The sequence below is a fragment of the Musca vetustissima genome, unplaced genomic scaffold (assembly GCF_032173495.1).
Source record: "Musca vetustissima isolate MV318-11 ecotype Yass unplaced genomic scaffold, APGP_CSIRO_Mvet_v1 utg22094, whole genome shotgun sequence".
NCBI classification, from domain to species: domain Eukaryota; kingdom Metazoa; phylum Arthropoda; class Insecta; order Diptera; family Muscidae; genus Musca; species Musca vetustissima.
The window spans coordinates 163,232-185,598 of NW_026878676.1; the positions used below are offsets into that span (position 1 = coordinate 163,232).

At 33.8% G+C, this 22,367-nt stretch overlaps 1 protein-coding gene across 1 annotated transcript; it reads left to right on the plus strand.

Annotated features, from left to right (window-relative positions):
- Nucleotides 1-1,131: 1,131 nt before the first annotated feature.
- On the plus strand, nt 1,132-22,153 carry LOC133323460 (acetylcholine receptor subunit beta-like 1). Its single transcript, XM_061532385.1, has 6 exons — nt 1,132-1,205; nt 8,384-8,520; nt 14,447-14,601; nt 19,217-19,661; nt 19,729-20,325; nt 21,970-22,153. The coding sequence occupies exons 2-6, from the start codon at nt 8,464-8,466 to the stop codon at nt 22,132-22,134; spliced, it is 1,419 nt and encodes a 472-aa protein (XP_061388369.1). The 5' UTR covers nt 1,132-1,205; nt 8,384-8,463; the 3' UTR covers nt 22,135-22,153.
- The last annotated feature ends 214 nt before the right edge of the window (nt 22,154-22,367 follow it).

The window sequence follows — 22,367 nt, forward strand, 5'->3', positions numbered from 1 at the left end:
TTTTCTGTGAAGAAGTTTTATACCCACTAAGAGCACGGAGTGCTCTCCAAGAGGAGGATTTTTTGTGTTTGTAATTTTGTTACACAAAATCTAAAAATCCAGAGGTAGTTGTGTGGGGTATCACATAATAGACTTCGTCCGACTATACTGATGCTTACTGATTGTATTAAGTCAACATATAGAACAAAAATACATTTGCTAAAAATAAATCGCGTTGCCAACTCTTCAAATACAAATATTGCTGTGTGGTTATTGTCTTCACTATATATCTTCGGCACAACATACTGTAGCATATTTTTAGGAGTTTATAAACGATTGCCAACGCAACCCACTAAGTAGATTGTTAAATCAAATACACGACATGCGTAGTTGTTGATTCCTAACAAAATTTCATGTGTAATGTAACAAAGGGTGGTTTTTATACAAAAATATGACAACAAAAATCAGCTGTTTGTAAGAAAAACGTGCTTCGACGATGTAAACAAATCGAATGTTTACAAACTATTGCACATGTTTGAGAGGCAATTGCTTTTTTAACGTATGCGCATTAGAAACTTGCAAGAGAACTCAGAGAAATATGGGGAGATAGAGAGAGAGAGCATAGCATACAGCATCTCTAATTTCGATATCCAGAATCCTGGCTACAGGACATACATTTTTCACAACCAGTTTTCACATCCGCACCCAAGAATGAACATCTAAATCTTAAGTTAATCCGAGCAAAAGAAAAACATATTCCAAAATATATGTATATTAGATATGGAAAAATGTGTATATAGAGAAAATTGTAGAGGTAATGAAAATTGAATGGAAATTTCTGAAAAAAAACAAATAAAATGAAAAAGTGTTTAAATAATAAATGAAAAAAGTGGTTAAATATTAATTTAATTTTCTTTAAAATAAGGTCATTTATAACAAAAAGAAAGAAGAAGGGAGAAAAAAATCAAGGCGTAGTCCCTTTTGCTGTTTCAAAAGAAAATTTATAGGAAAAATCAATTGTATTTGCAATTAAAAAAGCAATGAAAATTTCAATGATGGAAAATCAACTTTGAGTAAGCTCAAATTTCGACCACAGCAGCTTGTAAGTAAAAAGGGATTAGGATCAGGGTCATTGTTGCTGCACTGCAATATGGATTACCTAAAATCACCCTATGGCCTGGGCGTAACCCTGGCTATTGCCCTCTTGACCTGTTCCCTGTTACAAGGTATGTATGACAGTAGCCTCAATACGTTCATGATTATGGAATATTTAGTTGATTTCAATTATGCCTTTTGGAAACCAAATATATTGCCAATAATATTTTATTTTTCGATTTTGAGTTTTTCTTAAGAGAAGTTTTATTTTCAAATTGTAATATTTTGTATTATAATTTCTTTTTATTTTTGTTTGAAAAAAATCCTTAATCCCCACAAAACTAATTGATTTAGCGAGTTATGTAACAGCTTCCACAAACAAAAAAAGAAAATATGAAAATGCATTTAAAATAATGAAACAGCCTCTAAACGAAACAGAAACAACCAGGATTCTAGAGGAAGTAATAAAGCAAAGGAACACAATAATCAATAAGCGAAACAATGATTTGATTTTTTTCTAAAGTTTTATCAGAAAACTTATTTAAAAGAGAAAACTTTGACAATTTTTTAAAATTTCCCCCATCAGCATAGACCACAAACAGCGACCTTTATCCAAGGGAAATACAACAACTATGGAGCATCAAATTTGAACACACATTCACAACAAATTACACATTAATATTAAACACATTTACACACAGAGTTGTATAGAGACCCAGCAGGAAGTCGATCCATTGCTAACAAAAAATAGGAATTTTAAAATTTGCCAAAGTTTTCTGTAAAGCATTTAACTCCTCACAAACGACCTTCGTAATAAGCCTTAAACCCCCTCTAAAAACCAAGCCTGCCTATCTGAAGTCGACAACAAATTTCCTGCATTGATAGAATTTTTTTCTCTTACCTTGCTTGATATGCGAATTAGAATTCGAAAACTAAACTAAACACTTTTTTGCTCTAAATAAATTTATTTTTAATACAATATATTTTTTTCAATCTACAGAGATTTCAACTATAAAGTAAATAAAAAATATAATATTTTTTAAGCAATACACATACATATATAAATAGACTAATAATATAATAAATATAGTATTGTAATCAAGCAAAGTATATATAGCTTTCTCCTTCCCCCACAAAAACAAAATAAATTTTCTTTTTCAATTGCCTTCCCTTAACTTTGCCAATAAGCGAAATGAACAAAAAAAAAAGCCAACAACGTTAATGCTAAGAACAAGCAAAACATACAAACGCAAACCTTAAGACAAACCTAAACGAAAATGAAGAAAAAAGAAAAACACAACAACAAACGAATCCCAATAATAAGGGTTGCGTTCGGCATACATAAGTATTTACATACATAGCCATGTATATATACTGTGTGTGAGATATGTTCGAAAATTGTAAAATAACAACAATTCAACATATATAAACGAGAAGAACAAACGAAACAACAACAAAATAAATCTAATGATGTTTTATAGCAAACTTCCATTAGTGATGATGTTAAAATAGATTTCTGTATCAACAGCCGAATCTTAATTCATACTCCTTCTGTTGCCAACAATCATCGTTCAAATATTTAGAAAACTAAAATAAAATTCGTCACAAGGGAATGCAACGTCACAAACCAAATAAACACCATTAAACAAATAAAAAAACTGCTATGTTTTACAACTACATTTACAACTGAACACATAATGTAGAGAAGACCTTTCCAAATAAAAAAAAATATATATAAACATTATCATCTATCCAATTTTTACAAGAATAAACGTAGAATGCTAGCACAATCGATACACCAAAAAACAGCACAGCATATGAGTACAATAACAAATCTATATATTTATATATACATGCTTGAAACATACAAACAATAAAAACCGATACCACAACATAACGTTGCCTTTCATTGTACCCAGTTTCAAGTGAACAAAGTGGAAAACGAATCTTTCATTGCGTGCGTGATAAAAACTTTAAATACCTAATTTTTCCATGTGTAGCTGCTGCTGCTACTGTACCACATCCCCTAAAGTATGCTTTGTTTTTTAATGTCATCTCTACAACCACCGAACGACACATTTTCCTTTGAACTATGTTACAATTTTGCTATTTATCACAACAACTCCTCTCTGAAAGTACAACTTATGGTATTTTTGTTGCTCTCTCTCATACACACACACATTCACCCACTCTCTAACTCCCAGTAGAATCTATTGCTATTTCCTATATGTAATTTTAGCCGATGACTCTTTCAAGCCATTAACTCAACTTGTTATCATAGGCGGCACATTTTGACGCTCTCCCAATCACTACACTCTCACAGCTCACTCACAGGTCATACAACAACTTTTATAGCATTTTTTTATAGGAACAACAAAATACACATTGCATTGCATTGTTTACATTTTTATTTTCTCTTTCCATTTAATGACAGATTTTAATAAGAAGCACACACTTACACACACACACAATATCACATGAACTTTCTTTTTCTTCCTCTCTTTCTCTGTGAATGTGAAGTTTTGATAATCTTTTCAATTTAAATATTTCTCCTCTCTCTCTATCTCTCTAAAGATTCACGGTCATCGTGTTTTCTTGTTTGAGACACTCTTAAATCTAAAATTAATTTAGTTTTCGTTTTTATTTTTTTTTGTTCGTTATAAACTCTTTTAATAATTCTCTTTCTCTCAATCTGTTGTTGTTGTTAATGTCAAATTGTCATTTTGAAATGCTAGCAAGTTGTGATAACTTGTTATAGTGTCTTATTTTATGCGGTCTGTTTAAACTGCCAGGTGCACTTTGAACATTTGCCATCATTGATGTTATTCACATGACTGTCAATATAAAAAAAAAATAACAAAAATCATTTTTATCTTTTATCCCAGAAAAAATACACTGCTAAAATGTCAGTTATGATAAGTTGCCTTAGAAGAAATTACTATATCCTCGACTGGGTAAAAATAGTTAGAAATAAACACAAAGTACTGAGAGGAAAATGTTATATAGTTTAAAATTGTTAAAACATGATGATAATAATTAAATTTAACAACAATATGACCCATGTATTAGGACATCCAGTAAAGACGACGGATATCTAAATTTGTTGTCAAAATATACTTTTTGTGATTTGATTTCTAAAATAAATCTTGGAAAATTGTGTTAATTGATAAAATTCAAATTCGTTATTTTCCAAATAGGACTTTCGAACTTTTTATAGTCTCCTCCTGGAGGTTATCATTTAACTACCTAAATCTTGAAATATAAAGAGATTTGTGATAAGTGAGTGCGTTACTGAGATCATCACGCAGACGAAACGGCTGAAGCAAGAAACTTGAAATTTTGTGCGTGAGATAAGGCTGGGTTATTGGAAATTCGAACTAGAAGGGTACGAAAAGTACTTTGTATTAGGCAAACGGGAAGAGCAAGAATTCTGAAATTCGGAATGTGGGTAACTGATGGAAAGTTAGAAAGATGTACAAAAAGGTTTTTGAAATTTCGACTTAAAAGTGTTCGAAAACTACTAAACTTTTCTAAATTTAGTTCTATTTGTATATATATATATATATATATATTGTACATATATAGCTAGAATCTCGAAATTGTATATATACTACAGATTGAGTGGTGTTGCCTGGTCATCGTTTTAGAAATTGGTATTTATGTGTATGAAAAAAACTAAATTTGGTATTATTTGCATTTCGTTGAACGTTGAATCCTGAAGATTGGAGTACCATTTGAATCGATCTAGATTTTTGAAAAATATTATAATGGGTGGACCAGATGAAGCACTCCTTCCGCTCCCTATTAGATTAAAAAATGCTGGACATTTATAGGGGGAACCAGAAGGTGGAATGAAAGGTCTGCAATTTAGACCTTGCTGAAAATAGTGCGATATGCAATGTCCGGGCGATTTTGTAGACCTGTTTTTATTGGAAATGTTTACCATTCTGTAAGTCATTCTTCATCTTTGAATATCTATTGTGAAGAAGTAAATGCGTCGTTAAGTTCGGCACGGTCGAGTGCATTCAAAATTTCTTAAAAAGATTGTCACCTAATAGGTAGTTTATTTGAAAAAAAAATGACAAATCAGGTTGGTAAACGGGACGGGTGTCGATGTAAAATCTTGAACACATATTAAAACTTTCTGGAATGAAGTTTTTTATTCATCAATTATTCATAATACCAAATTACAGGCGCTACGGGCGAAAGCCTTCTGAGTACCGAAAATGGGTCGTGTCCGTCTTTATATTTGTGCTATGTCGAAATGCCGTTCAAGAATGTAAAATACCAAATTCCAGCCACTTCGGTGGGAAAATGTTTTTAAAAAATCAGAACTTAAAAAGAGGACCGATATATCTCATTTTCAATAACAAATCTCTTAAAATTAGTCTAAATACTAAATTTGATATTATTTGCATTTCGTTGAGCGTATAGAGACCGAATCCTGAATATTGGAGTGCAGGATTGAGGTAGTTTTGAAAGATAGTACTGGTACAAGTTGGATTTAGGTGAACATATACGATATGTAGGATTGAGGTAGTTTAGGAAATTCGTACGAAAAGTACTAAATGGTACTAAATTTAGTAAAATTTGGATTTTGGGTGAACAAATAGAGCTGGACTACAGAATTTTGGAATACAAATTAGTTTTAGAGTGTAACATTGAGGTAGTTAAGGAAATTTCTTATTATGGAAACGAAAAGTACTAAATGGTACCAAATATTTAATAATTTGATTTTGTGCGCAGTATAGAATGGAGATAGGAGACATGGAGGTAGTTTTTAAAATTCGTAATTATGTGTACTAAATGGTACTAAATTTGGTACAATTAAGATTTGAGATTTGACTGTTAGAGCACATAATTGAGATAGTGTTGAAATTCGAACTTATATGTACGAAAAGTACTAAATGATACCAAATATGGTAGATTCTGAATGTATGTGAACGGATAGGGCTGGGATCATGAAATTTATGATTAATATTACTGTTGGAGTGTATAATTGAGGATGTTTTGGAAAATGGTACTAATGTCTACAAAAAGTAATAAATGGTACTAAATTTGGTACAATTTGGATGTTGTTGAACAGACTGAGCTGAAATCCTTAAATATGTACTTAAGATTATTATTGGAGTGCATGACTGAGGTGAGGGTAGAACTGTAATCGTGAAAGTTGCAACTAAGACTACTGTCGGAGTATAGGATTGAGGTCGTTTTGGAATATGGTTACGGAAAATACAGAATGGTGCCAAATTAGCAACAATTTGGATTTTAGCGAACAGATAGAGCAATAATTCTTAAATTTGGTCTAGGATTTTTATTTGGAAGCAGAATTGAAATAGTTTCAGTTGTGTGGCATTTGAAACCATCAAGTTGAAACCGACAATTTTCATTATTAATATAACCGCCGGGTGAGAAATGTGATTTATCGATTAATTTTGTTGAAAAACTGCAACAACCACATGGGTCCACGACGTTGTGAACGGTTTCAATTTTTGCATGAGCTGGAATTTATAGGGATATATGTGTGCCGTAAGTTAGTCCTAATTCCTAAGAAAGACGAGGAATCGATACATACGTCGCAAATTTGCCAATTGCTTGCGTAGTTGGACGATCATGGAAACCATAACAATCTCCTCCTTAAGCACGATATGTGGCTGTGGCAGAATTGACATTTTTAGTACGATTTGATAATTTTTATGGCTTCTGAGTTAATTAGCGAATGTTAGAATTTCAACTGAATGATGAGGCGCACCAAAATTGTATGAAAAATTCTAAATTTAGTACATTTGGCATTGAGTGCACGAATTGCGCTGAAATTTTGAAATTTGACTCAGAACAGTCGAATGTTATTTGTAAAACATTTAGAATCTTTAAAACTTGAAGAACTTTGGTAGTTTGAATGAAATATGTAGCTCGTGTCAGTCGTAGTTTTGTTAAGGAGAGAGGTTAAAAAATTTCAATAATTTATATTTGAAATTGATTTTTTATAGAACGCTTGCAAGCAAATTGTATACAAAGAAGTTAGGTGAAACAAGTTGAAATAAAAATAATAGTAACAGTAGAAAACTGCACAAAAAATAATATGCACCGTTTTTTAAATTAGTTTAGTACTCAAAAGTTTATTCAGCTTGTTAATCATGTTGTACAAAAAAATCTCATAAGAGGGCAAACCTTTCATTGTAGGTTCCTAAGCACTCAAGTATTGTTTAACCTTTTTTCCAATAGTTAATCGAATTACTATCATATTTGAGTGGCGTATTTTTTAACAAAAAAAAGTTTGACAAAGAATATTTGTTTAATATTTTGTCTATTAAAGGAGGCACATACAGAGAGCCGTTCCGTAAATCGAATTGAGGCCAAAATGTGTAAAGTACAAATTTGTGTATATAGTCCAAATTATTTAAATTTCTTCTAAATCGAATTGTGCCCTCACAAAATTTTGTTGGTTCTTGTAAAAGGAAACACAGAGACTAATTTAAAGAGATTTTTTCGTCGATATTGAATTTGCTTTTCTTGATATTTGGCTTTTATATTTCGGAAACAGGGAACTGTATCTTACGAATGCAAGAATGTTGCGATGTTCATATCCTATTCTAGGATAGTTACAGAAAATACTTCTATGGTGACGGAAGCTCAAAGGGCTAAAGTTTCAGATAAATTCGATTACTGAAAATGTTTCATTTGAAGGATTTTAGACCAAATTATGATTCAAAAATAAGAACTCCAATGCAGCTAAAACCTTAAAAAGTAACGAAAATATGGCGGAACATTTAAAAAATAATTGTAATTTTTAATTTTTTTAGAATACTGTAATTGTTTTCTATTTCCTTCAAAGTAATTAAAGGGATTAACCTAAAAGCGGCAACTAAAAAAATAATTATCTAGCTTACAAATCTATGTTTTGTAAATGTAAACTTAAACAAGATGAAATAAAAAAAAAATAACTCATTACTATATCTCACTGCGAAATCATAACTCCATAACCCACCCCGAAAAAAACACCCTATCCTCTTTTATCATTACCAAATTCAAAATACTTTCCTTTATTTGTTTTTGTTTTCGAATTTGTTTTATTTGCCCCATTATAAAGAAAAAAATCAAAATAAGAAAAAATTCTTCCATTTAAAATAGAAACAAAAATAGACAGAAAGAAAACAACAATCTTCCTTTTTGCATCTATATTTTTATGTTTTTTTTCTGTGTACTTTTCTGTTGAAACAAAAAAACAACAATAAAATTAAACAAAAAAACAACTCTCCATTACCAATCCTATTTATGACATACAACGTCGTATCCCAAATAAACGTAGTAAATGCATCCGAAGATGAAGAGCGTCTGGTACGTGACCTCTTTCGAGGGTACAATAAACTCATACGACCCGTACAAAATATGACACAAAAAGTTGGAGTAAGATTTGGTTTGGCGTTCGTACAGCTAATCAATGTCGTAAGTGTTTGTCAATTACAAAAACTAAATTAAACTAAAAAAAATAAAAAAAACAAAAATCAAACTCAAAATAAGTACTTGTACTAAAAAACAAAAACAAACATGCCTTTATGTACTAATACTTATTATCACTAATCAAAAAACAAAAAAAGTGCAATACTTTATGTGTTCCATAATCAAACAAAAAATGGAACTTATTTCTTTGTGTTTGTTCATGAATTTGTTTGTTACGTTTTCCCTGTTTAGCGCAAGAATATACCTAACCCCAAATATTTAGCTAACCAGTAGTAGTGCGAGAATATATCTAGTTTTATTTTCTTTTCGTTTGGTTATATTTCCTTTTTGTACAAATATTCGATTTATAGCTGAATTTAAGTTTTGTATTTTTTTCTCGTCAATAAAATGTAAATATATAACATACTTACTAACATTTAGTGTAGTAATATTAAATATTATTGAATATTTCTGCTTATAAATAATTAAATAATATATATTTAAATATGAATCACACAAATACTAATAATTTACTAAAAATATCTCGAGAACTCTTAAAATACAGAAACATATATTTCCCACCTTTGACATTTACTATTAACATATTTTCGAAAAGTAAAAAAGAGTATATAGAAGACCTATTGACCTATAGCCTTTTATTATATCCTCGAGGTCTGATAAAAGGAAACTCACAAAAAGGTGCTGTTGGCTATACCAAAAAGCGTGTTTTGAGGAGAAAACCAGAGTGTCGTATCATAGCAAATCGGAAGGTATTCCCATGAAATATCTGAGTTTTTCGTAGAAGTCTAAAAGGCATTTGGATTTTCTACGTTGAAGTCTTTTATAGAAGTCTGTAGAAGTCCATGAAGTCTTTTTATAGTGGTGAAAAGTGATCAATTTGTCTCGAAGAAGTATTGGTAATCTCTTATAAATGACCAGATGGTGTTCTCGTAGAAGACCAGAAAAAAATTACAAAATACGAGCAGGATATATTTACAAGGAAGACCCGATGTTTTTCTTTCTGTTATAGAAGAATATAAGTCATTTTCACAAAATAAAGTTTTCTAGGCGACACGAAGGCCTCTTCATAGCAAAATCAGAAAAACTTCAGAAAGAGTTCAGAAATTATTCTCATAGAAGAACTGGAACAGAAGGAAAATCAAAGGACTTCACATAGAAACTTGTGTGATGACTGAGGCCATGGCAAAAGGTCGACTTAAGGTAACCCCCCCATTCACGATTTTAATTTTTCAAGATTTTCAAAGGTTATTGTTTTGTTGTTGTTTTTTGTAATTAAAGAAAAGTCCTTATTTTTGATGGCGGGCATGATAACTCCTCATTGGAACATCGGAATCCGAAAATTCCAACGGTGTTAGAAATAGTACATGTCTGGCTCTCTCGAACTAGGATTATTGACTTCGCTCTAATATTATTGGAAAATCGCCGAATTTTGACCAAAAACCAAGTTAAACCAGTGAGCGGAGCAGTATAGATGGACGGGGCCGACCATATGATACCCTACACAACTATCACGGAACTCTAACTTTTGCGTATGTTTATTTCGAGCCTGATCAATATTCCGTGATATTTGCACCCTCTTGACCGATTAGAGATCAAAAGCACCTCTTCCTTACACTGACATATTTTCCGAATATTCCAATATTCTGTACAGCTCTTCTAATTACTTGTCCAGATTCACTTCACCGTGTATTGTGTTGTGATTTTCGGTTTTGATCAACTCGAAAAAATACAAAAAATTTAGTTTTGGGTCCACTTCATCCCAAAATTTTAATCTGATCATCACAGAAAATTATAGGCGTTGTCCTTGACCATACCTGGATTCTCAAGGAAAATTTCAAAGCGATGAGCGCTATATTTCCCCCCTCTATTGTGATAATATGTTACTAAATAATATATGAATACGTAAACTCATGAAAATATTTACGTGTAACTCCCACATCCGAGTACATACGACCATATAATTGGTGCCAATTTAAAGGTGAACCACTCATATTGTATATACTATCAACATCTTGGGTCGATGTCCTTCAGGGGTAAATATATACGCAATAGAATACAAATTTTGTCATTTTTCACACAAAAGTCAGGGTACATTTGACCCGCTGAATATTGACCGATCTTTATCAAAGCAGGCATGCTCATTCTTTGGCTCGATCCCCTTCTCCATGCAAAAATTCGCCTTTGGAGCGACCAGAAAAACCGACAAAAATTAAGTATTTGGTCCATTTCATCCCCTAAATATTAACCGATCTTTACCAAAAACATTGGGCAGAACCCATTCTACATGCAAAATTTCGTGAAGATTGGTCCATAACTGTGGCCTGTATCGTGTTTACAAATTATAATGGACATGTCTAGATCGACCCAGCTAGTCGAGATATGACGATCGGTATACTTAAAGGTGGGTCTAGGACCAATATTTCGCGGTGACAACATAGTTGTGTAGGGTATAAAAATAAGGAAGATCTTCACCGATTGGCTTTATCCTAGTTCATACGATAGCTATACACTTACAGAGAAACGTGTAAAAATTTGGAATCGATTGGGTTATTAGTTTTTGAGTTATCGTGCCCGCCATTTGTTTAGAGAAAAACGCGTTTAAAGTTTGAGAAACCCTTCAGCCGTCACTTGATGCTGACACAATAAATCGGCTATATCTTCAAGAGTTCTTGATGATTTTTACTTGAAATTTTGTAGGGACATTCTTGAATTAGTGTAGATTCGAATTATGTTAAAAAAATTTTTGGCCCCGAAAATGGGGGGAGTCCCTTAAATTAAAAAAAAAATCTTCCAAGATGTCTTTTATCCTCTAAAACCTCCACCATTAGCCAGATCGACGATTTTTAATTTTTCAAAATTGTGCACATTTGTGGGTGGCACCAAAAGGAATTACCAAATATATCAGTTCCATCTTATTATTGGGTGGTCCCAAGACTAGTGAACAGATAGGGATCACCATTTGAATCGATCTAGATTTTTTAAAAATATTGTAATGGGTGGACCAAGTGAAGTATTCCTTCCGCTCCACATTAGATAAAATGCTGGACATTTATAGGGGAACCAGAAGGCCTGTCCCATGTTTGCTGAAAATAGTGCGATTTGCAATGTCCGGGCGACGTTAAATTCGGCATGGTCGAGTGCATTCAAAATTTCTTAAAAATGTCGGAAACGCAGATTGTTTATTTAAAAAAAATGACACATCAAGTTGGTAAAGGGAACTAAGGGTCGGAATACCAAATTACAGTCGCTACGGGCAAAAGCCTTCTGCGTACCGAAAATGGGTTGTGTTCGCCTTTATATGTTTATACCATTCACCACACTGTGCTACAGGGTATTATGTCTGTGTGTATATGTTTGTAACAGGCAAAAGGAAACGAGATAGACACATGGTTACTTTTGAGAATATTCATAGAATCACTTTCTGAGCCGATGTACGCATATCCGCCCGTCCATGTATTTTTGTGAACAAAGTACAGGTCGCATTTATGATCCGATTTGGATGAAATTTGGCATAGGTCACTTATTTGGTCCAAGGACGAACCCTATTGAAATTGGGAAAAATCGGTTCAGATTTAGATATAGCTCCCATATATATTTTCGTCCGATTTAATGTAAATGGTTCTCCAAAGTCCCTAAATATCTTTCGATTTGCACGAAATTTGGCATAGAGTTCTGAATGAGCTCTAGAATGATGTGTGTTAAGTTTCCTGAAAATCAGTTCAGATTTAGATGTAGCTCCCATATATATTTCGTTCGATTTAATGTAAATGGTGCACCAAAGTCCCTATATATCTTTCGATTTCCACGAAATTTGGCACATCGTAATTAATTATGTCTAGAATGATGTGGAAGTTTCCTGAAAATCAGTTCAGATATAGATATAGCTCCCATATATATTTCGTTCGATTTATTGGAAATGGTGCACCAAAGTCCCTATATATCTTTCGATTTGCACGAAATTTGGCACAGCGTAATGAATTAGGCGTAATGAATTAGAATGATGTGCGTAATGAATTAAAATGATGTGCGTAATGAATTAGAATGATGCGTGTTAAGTTTCCTGAAAATCGGTTCAGATTTAGATATAGCACCCATATATATTTTCGTCCGATTTAATGTAAATGGTACACCAAAGTCCCTATATACCTTTCGATTTCCACGAAATTTGGCACATCGTAATGGATTAGGCCTAAAATGGTATGTGTTAAATCGGTTCAGATTTAGATATAGCTCCCATATATTTTCGTCCGATTTAAGGTAAATGGTGTACCAAAGTCCCTTAATATCTTTCGGTTTGCACGAAATTTGGCACAGCGTAATAAATTAGGTCTAGAATGATGTGTGTTAAATCTGAAATCGGTTCAGATTTAGATATAGCTTCTATATCTGACCAAATGAAAAATTTTGTATAGTTTCCAGAATGACATGTTTATGGATCCAATTTAATTTTACTGGTCTTTTAAAAATGCGACGTCATTTAAGATTCATCTGTTGAACATACCCAAAGTCGTGAAGGGTATCATATAGTCGGCACCATCCGACTTTACTACTTTCCTTACTGGTTTGGCTATGTCGAAATGCCGTTCGAGAACACGAAATACCAAATTCCAGCCACTTCGGTGGAAAAATGTTTTTAAAACTCATCCAATGTTCAACAAATCTCCTAGAATTAGTCGTAAAGTGTGTGCAACATTTCGAAGCAATATCGTTCATATTGCGAACTATTTTCTTATTTCAAAAAACATAGACGGAAGTGGCTAAAACAACATAGAATAGTATTCTGATAAAGAATACATAAAAAAATTATGGAGTCTTAGAGGAATATTTAGAAGTGTTCCATACCGAATAACAAATTTAATATACACTGCTCCTTGTGAGAACATTCAAAGAAGAACATTCATTATGTTTGGTTGAAATAGGTTTAGATAAAGATATATATAATACCCATACATAATTTATTATAGGCTACAATATGATCCTTATTGTAAGCAAGAACTGATTTGGATTATATAAAGGATGTTTGGCGTCATATAGCCGACCTTGTTTGATTTCGGTCATTTTCCAAAGTTTCTATCTTCTTTATGGCGAAGAATACAAATGGTCTGGTCACAATTTCTTTCTTATTAAAGTGTTCGAAAATTGTATATTTTCATTTTCAAAGGTGGTGAATATAATTACATTAAAATAATAAAAAACAATAAAAAACACTAATATAAGCAGAAATATTCATTAAATGTAAATAAAATATATTTTTACTAACAGCAACAATTTATATAAGTTCTAATATAATTTAAAGTAAATAAAAACCCCCAACTAAATGCTTTGTAAAATACAATAAATAAATTCAGAAAATAACAAGATAATAACAAAAAAAAAACTAACAAATGTTAACAAAGCTAATCCTAGTGTTAGTGAATGACTTGAAGTTTTGTTATGAATTTGAATCACTATAGAACTCTTTGAATCTTGCAAAAAAGATAACGATCACTGATTTGTTTTTTTTTCTTACAAACTTCTTCTTATTTTCTCTACTACTACTTCGTAATAATTCTCACACATAAACGACAATCGATTAAATTACAAAATTATCAATAAAAATTGAAAAAAAAATCTCAAACGCAAAACATTTTTTTTCCGATTCGTTCCCCCCCAAAAAATCAATCCTGGAAAAAACGACACATACACACTCACAATTTTTTTGAATTATCGTACACTAATCTTCGTACCCGCCTAACAAACTACACACGTTTTTTTTTTTTTTGTTTTTGTTGTTACAACAAAATCAAATCAAACCAAAATCACAAATCAATTGTTTTTGTCACAAATCGCTACGCGTAACCCCCTCACAACAAAAAACCAAAACCAACCACCAACACCACCACTACTACCACAACCACCCACACCATGACAGAATGAGAAAAATCAAATTATGAAATCAAACGTATGGTTACGTTTGGTTTGGTATGATTATCAATTACAATGGGATGAAGCTGATTACGGCGGTATTGGTGTTCTACGTTTGCCGCCCGATAAGGTTTGGAAACCGGATATTGTATTGTTCAATAAGTGAGTACACATTTACAATTGTCATTAATATCATATGCGCACATACATAGATACATTTTATAATTGAAATAATGTGTAGAGTAGTCGCTAGGGATATTAGTTAGAAGACTTAGCTCCTAAGAAATTAAAAATTATTTTAAAACCTTCTATTGTTATTTATAGTTGAAGAAATTAGTATCTAAATAAAGCCCCAGAAGAGTGTTAAGATTAATATATGAATACAGAGCATCATATTTGTATCGAACAATAGCAATAAGTGAATATTTCAATACTGAACTTTATCTCAGCCTTTTATTCTATATAAACCCTTACAAGTCCATCAAAATTGTTCTTCCAAGTATACCTTCTATATATTAGGTTGGGGAAGAAAAATAAATCCATTACTTTTTATATGAACTATAGAACTTTATTTAACATGTTTCGGATTGTTCGATTTGGGCAAAATACGCACCGTTTTATTGTATGATTTGTTGTCATTGTAAAGGTATCTTCATAGTGCCTCTCTCATAGAAGTCCTGCTCTCTACAAAAAAAAAAAAAAAAAAAAAAAACTCTAGTAGTCGATTTTCACAATCCTCCATAGATACCAATTTTTTATCATTAAAGAAATTTTGCAATACAAGACAAAAATATGATAATCGCTTGGTGCCGAGACCGGACTTTATGGCCGATGCATTAAAAGTTCCCAACCAAGCTCCCGATGTTTCGGGCGAGTCACTGCAGATGTGTGTGGCTTTTTCGAAGACCGGCTTATCTGTGTGGGGTGCATCTTTAACTTCAAAAATTCCTGAACGGAAACCAAAATTGTACTTAATTGGCTGTTACAGTATCGGAACCATAAACGCTATTCACAATTTTAGCCGCTTGGCTTGCAAAGGCAAAGACAACTGTAAAATGTACCGAATTTTCTTTTTTTATTAATTTCTCTTTCGAGATGAGCTACATGATCGGAGTTGCAATGAAAAGGAAAGCCAGAGAGATACTGGATTCCCACCACTATGCGACGCGTTTCGCCGTTGGTTATGCGGCTCATCAGGCATATTGGGCAATGTGGCTTACAAATGTCTTTACTTGATAAGTTGTATTTATGTCGACTATTGTTGCGAAATTGCATCTACGAATTAAATTCAACCGTTTCAAGGTTCGGACATTTGTTCACTTCGATTTTTAACACCCTGTAACTAACAACTGAATGCACTAAACAAAAAACATTTTTGTACTGCGAAATGTCAACCTTCCAACGAGCATAAATCTGAAATTGTTTGATCGATACTTTACGAGTAATCTATCAGTACAGCCATCTGCAGAAAAAATAATGGATTTCTTTTTCCCCAAACTAATATATTAAATTTGTCCTTTCGAGGCCCCATAAAATATATATTCATGATCAGATTGGAATTCTATGTAAATTTAGCCATGACTGGCTGTCTGTCGAAATCACGAAAGAGCTCGCAAAATTTATGATAGAGCTTTGACATTTTACACGTACATTGATAAGTCACATAGGATGTTTGGTACCGAGAATGTAATATATTAGTCCACGTTTTGGGTATAGTCCACACAATTGTTTTTATTAACAATTTAATATAACGGTACTCCACAATATTCGGAGGATTTTGGTCATGTTTTTCAACCAAGATGGTTGTAATTTTACAATTTGGGAATCTAATTGAGTATGGAATTTTTCTAGCAAATATTATCCGCATTGGACCACTTTTTAGGTTAGATACAATATAACGATACATTCAACATTTGGGTATTTTAAAAAGTTTGGAACATTTTTCAACCAAATTGGCTATAATTTAATATTTTAGATTCTTAGAAAATCTTCTAATAAATTGGCAATATTTATAAAGCTTCAGAGGTACCCCCATTATTCGATATTTTGTGAACGTTTTTCAACCGAATTGGCTGTAATTTTGGGTGCTCATTGGGTGACAAATCTTCGTATTAAAAATCAGCAATACGGATCTTTGTCCCAGAGCATGTCCCCCATATAATACCCTTTTTATATTAGGGGTATTCACCTCACCAAACTGTCGTACGGATATGATGTCTTTGAGCATAGGTTTGTAACAGGTAAACGGGATGGACACATGGTTCAATTTGAGAATATGAGTAGAATCACTTTTAGAGTCGATTTATGCATGTTCGTCCGCTTGTCCATGTTTAATTGTAAACAAAGTACAGGTTGCATTTATGATCCAAATTGGATGAAATTTGGCACAGATCACTTATTTGGTCCAAGGACGAGCCCTATTGAAAATGGAGAAAATCCGTTCAGATATAGATATATATCTTCCATATATGAGGTTGAGAAAAAATAAATCCATTATTTTTTCTGTAGAATCGGTTAAAGGATAAAGTTGACCGGCATGTTAGCAGTCGTAACAACGCCAGGAGCTAAAAATCGACCATAAAACTGTTTTAAGCCATTTACACAAAGTTGGATTCAAAAAGAAGCTCGATGTTTGGGTGCCACACCAATTAATAGAAAAAACCAGTGAGCGGAGCAGTATAGTCGGACGGGGCCGACCATATGATACCCTACACAACTTCCACGAAAATCTAACTCTTTGTGGTTCTATATTCTGAGCTCGGGCAATATTTGCACCCTCTTGACCGACTAGATGTCAACAAATATTTCTAATATTCAGTAGACGAGGGGTGCACTTGTCCAGATTTTCTTTACTGTGGGTTATGTTATGATGTTGGGCTTTCAATTGTGGCCTATAGATCGAAAAAAAACCTTTGGTCCACTTCATCCCAAACTTATTATCTGATCATTACCGAAAATTATATGCGTTGTCATTGATCATAATGGGAATCTCATGGAAAATTACAAAGCGATCAGCGCTATATTTCCGCCCTCTAGTGTAGTAATGGGTTACTAAATAATATATGAACACGTAAGCACCTGTAAATATTTATGTGTAAATCCCATATACGAGTACATACGACAATATAATTGGTATCAATTTAAATGTCAACCACTATCAACTTCTCGGGTCTATATCCTTAAGAAGTAAATACATACGCTGTACAATACAAATTTTGCAATTTTTCACTCAAAAGTCAGGGACCATTTGACCCGCTAAATATTGACCGATTTTTATTAAAACAGGCATGCTTGTTCTTTGGTCCAATCCCCTTCTCCATGCAAAAATTCGCAGTGTTTGGGCCATAATTGCGGCCTCTGGAGCGACCAGAAAAACCGACAACAATAAAATATTTAGTCCATTTCATTTCGTAATTATTAACCGATCGTTTCCAAAAACAATAGGGGTCTTCATTGTCCAGAATCCATCATGTATGCAAAATTTCGTGAAGATTGGTCCATAACTGAGGCCTGTATCGTGTTTACAAATTATAATGGACAGACGGACGGACGGACACACATGTCTAGATCGATTCAGCTAGTCCAGATATGACGATCGGTATACTTAAAGGTGGGTCTAGGACCAATATTTCGCGGCGTTACAAACGATTGGGGCTGCTCAAAGCTATAATACCCTGACAACATAGTTGTGTAGGGCGAAGCCTTGGCCAAACGGAATGAGATCGACCCATTTCCTAAACAGATGGTGACTGGAGATGAGAAATGGATCACATACGATAAGCCTGTGCGAAAACGATCGTGGTCAAAGAGCGGTGAAGCACATCAAACGGTGGCCAAACCAGGACTAACGGCCAGGAAGGTTCTGCTATGTATTTGGTGGGACTGGAAGGGGATTATTTATTATGAGTTGCTTCCATATGGCCGGTAAATTCTGATCTCTATTGTCAACAACTGGACCGTTTGAAACTTCGGGAGCTTAGTTAGGAAGTTTTAAGGCAGTTTTAAGGAATGGCCCAAATCGGACATTCCGAAGCATGTTAAATAAAGTCCTATAGTTCAAACAAAAATAATGGATTTCTATATTCTCCCCAACCACATATATTTTCGTCCGATTTTAAACAAATGGTACACCAAACTCCTAATTTTGTACAGCGTACCGAATTAAATCTAGATTGATGTATGCAAAGTTTTTTGAAATCGGTTTAGAATTAGATATAGCTATCGTATATAATTTCGTGTTTGTCCGATTCAGTCAATCCGTGAAGTATTGTTGAAATCGGTTCTGATTTAGATATATTTTCTTCCGATTTTTATAAATTTAATTCCGGGATGTTTGGATCATAATAATAAACAGACGAAAAAACTTCCATCTTCTAAATATATTCCGATCATTGCCAAATATGTATATATATATATATATATATATTGGTTTCGTCTTTGGACAGAACATTTAGTGTGGCTCGACCCGACTTGAACTCAAAAAGAATGGTCAAACTTTAGGATAGTAGTCAGGATAGTTAAATCAAATATTAAACACAATAAGAATATCTGTTCCAAATCAGTTAGCATAGGTCATCACATTAACAAACACCATTATATCATGTTAGATATCATGCTAATTTGTTTGTAAAGAAAAACTTTTTTTATGACAATAATATTTACAGCTTCTAGAGTGTTTTTTATTGATTCCCCAAATTATTGAAAATATAACTAATAAATAATATTTTTTTCTTATTCTTATGACGTAAAAAAAATGAAAAAAATATAAAACCTCCAGTGCTGATGGTAACTATGAAGTACGCTACAAATCGAACGTCTTGATCTATCCAACGGGAGAAGTGCTATGGGTACCTCCGGCCATTTATCAGAGTTCATGCACCATTGATGTCACATATTTCCCCTTCGATCAGCAGACATGTATTATGAAATTCGGTTCATGGACCTTTAACGGTGATCAGGTGTCATTGGCCCTGTATAACAACAAGAATTTCGTCGATTTATCAGATTATTGGAAATCTGGCACATGGGATATTATTGAAGTGCCGGCCTATTTGAATGTCTACGAGGGAGATGGTAATCATCCAACCGAAACCGATATTACATTCTATATAATCATACGAAGGAAGACCCTTTTCTATACGGTGAATTTAATTCTTCCCACTGTGTTGATTTCATTTTTGTGTGTTTTGGTATTTTATTTGCCAGCTGAGGCTGGTGAGAAGGTAAGAACTGCTCCTATTAATTTCGAACGAGTGACTCGATTATTAATGCTTTGTAAATTGTTGTCAGGTTACATTGGGTATTAGCATTTTACTGTCACTGGTTGTGTTCCTGTTGCTGGTATCGAAAATTCTACCGCCAACATCGCTGGTGCTGCCGTTGATTGCTAAATATTTACTATTTACTTTCATTATGAATACGGTGTCGATTTTGGTCACTGTCGTAATTATCAATTGGAATTTCCGTGGACCGAGAACACATCGTATGCCCAATTGGATTCGCCGGGCTTTTCTACAATATCTACCTGCCATATTGCTAATGAAACGTCCACGCAAAACACGTCTACGCTGGATGATGGAGATGCCCGGAACCAGTGCTCAAACGTATCCCACTGCCTATGGTTCACCGGCAGAAATGCCCAAACAGATTAGCGCCATTGGGGGTAAGCAGTCGAAGATGGAAGTTATGGAATTGTCAGATTTACATCATCCTAACTGTAAGATTAATCGTAAAGTGAATAGTGGTGCCGATTTGGGTCTGGGTGATCATGGGCGAAGAGAAAGTGAATCATCGGATTCGATATTGTTGTCGCCAGAAGCGAGTAAGGCCACCGAGGCGGTCGAATTTATAGCGGAACATTTGCGAAATGAGGATCTTTATATACAGGTAATGTGCTGAGCATATATATTCATATATACTTATTATGGGTGCAGGGTATATTAAATTTATAACTTTGTTCGTAAAACTTCGAAATATTCGCCGGAAACTCCATAATATGTACAGGGTTGCCCATATTCGACGGACCCATGTTTTTTTTATCAAAGAAAAAAAAAATAAAAATTTTGCGGTTGGCAATGTTAATCATTTAAATTGTTCCAAGTAGATTTGTTTACATCAATTTTTGAATATGATATCTCTCAAATGGCCGCATCTGGCGTTGATGACGTATTGTGCCCTTTTTGCTGCATTTTACATCGTTTTTGCCAACATTTCGGCCGGAATAGCGGCTATTTCTTCACGAATGTTGTCCTTGAGCACTTCTACGGTCCTTGGCTTGTTAACGTAAACCTTTGACTTCAAATATCTCCACAAGAAGAAGTCAAGTGGCGTCAAATCGGGCGAACGAGGTGTCCAGTCCAAATCACCATTTTTCGACATCAAACGGCCCGGAAACAAATTCTTCAGAAAATCGATTGTTATGCGACTTGTGTGCGGTGGAGCGCCGTCTTGTTGAAACCAGAACTGCTTTATACGTTTTCGACGAATAATGGGAATCACAAAATTGGCCATCATGTCGCGATAACACTCCTGATTGATGGTAACAGCATGGCTATTTTCATTTTGGAAGAAAAACGGCCCAATGACTGTTTTCGCACTAACGTCGCACCAAACTGTGACTTTTTCGTCATGAAGAGGTACTTCTTGTATCTCCTGAGGATTTTCAGTGGCGTAAAAACGGCAATTTTGCTTATTTACGGTCCCATTCAATGTGAAATGGGTTTCATCGGACATGATAATTTTGCTCCAAAATTGCTCGTCATATTCGGCCATTTCGATGACTCTTTGGGCCCATTCCAATCGACGAGGCTTGTCCGCAGGCAACATTCTTTGCGTCAATTGAATTTTGTACGGGAACAAATGCAAATCAATGCGAATAATCCGTTGTAAAGTGGACCGAGTCATGCCCAACTGCTGAGAACGACGTTTTTGGGATGTTCTCTGGGGACCTCTTAACACTGGCTCGTACGGCAGCGATATTCTCGGCCGATCGCCTTGGTCGACTTTTATATGGCCTCTTCGGATTAGAAAGAACCATTCCGGTCGAAAATTGTTCGTATAAACGCTTAATGGTGTTCTTAGAAGGCGCACTTCTCATATTTTTTAATGTTTTAAAAGCACGTTGAGTTTTCACAATTGACTTCTTCTGTTGAATGTAAATTTCAACTATTTCAGAGCGCTCGCGTGGCGTGTATTGGTTCATGGTAAAAATCTACTTGGACTGACGCTTCAAACGCGGTATGTCATTAAGAGATGTGACATCTCTGTCAAAAGTTATGGTGTTGCCAGATGGGTCCGTCGAATGTGGGCAATCCTGAATATATTCTTTATCAAATAAAATTCTATGTTGATTTAGCATTATCAATTTATTACAATCACGATAGAGCTCGAACCATTTAAATTTTGCTTACATCGCTACTACTCCTAGGATGTTTCGTATTGCGATTGTGATATATTGGCCCATCTCGCATAATATTATATTTATTACACCTTTTGTCATATCAACCCAATTAATATATTTTTCTATTCCAGACTCGTGAGGATTGGAAATATGTTGCCATGGTCATTGATCGACTGCAGTTATATTTATTCTTCATTGTGACCACTGCCGGTACTATTGGCATTCTAATGGATGCTCCACATATCTTCGAGTATGTCGATCAGGATCGTATCATCGAGATTTACAGAGGCAAATAGATGAATTTTAAGCGAAAACACAAAAAAATAGCAGAAAACACTTTTAATATGAAATGCCAAAAATAAAGTTAAACATTGCAAAATGCAACAATAAGGTTTAGTAAAAATTCGTAAACAAATAGAAGAAAACGGACAAACATTAAACAATAATATGAAATTTTTAAAATAAGAAAAAAAAACTTCCATTTAGAATGTAAACAATGAAGAAAAATTGGCCCAAAGAGAAACAAAAG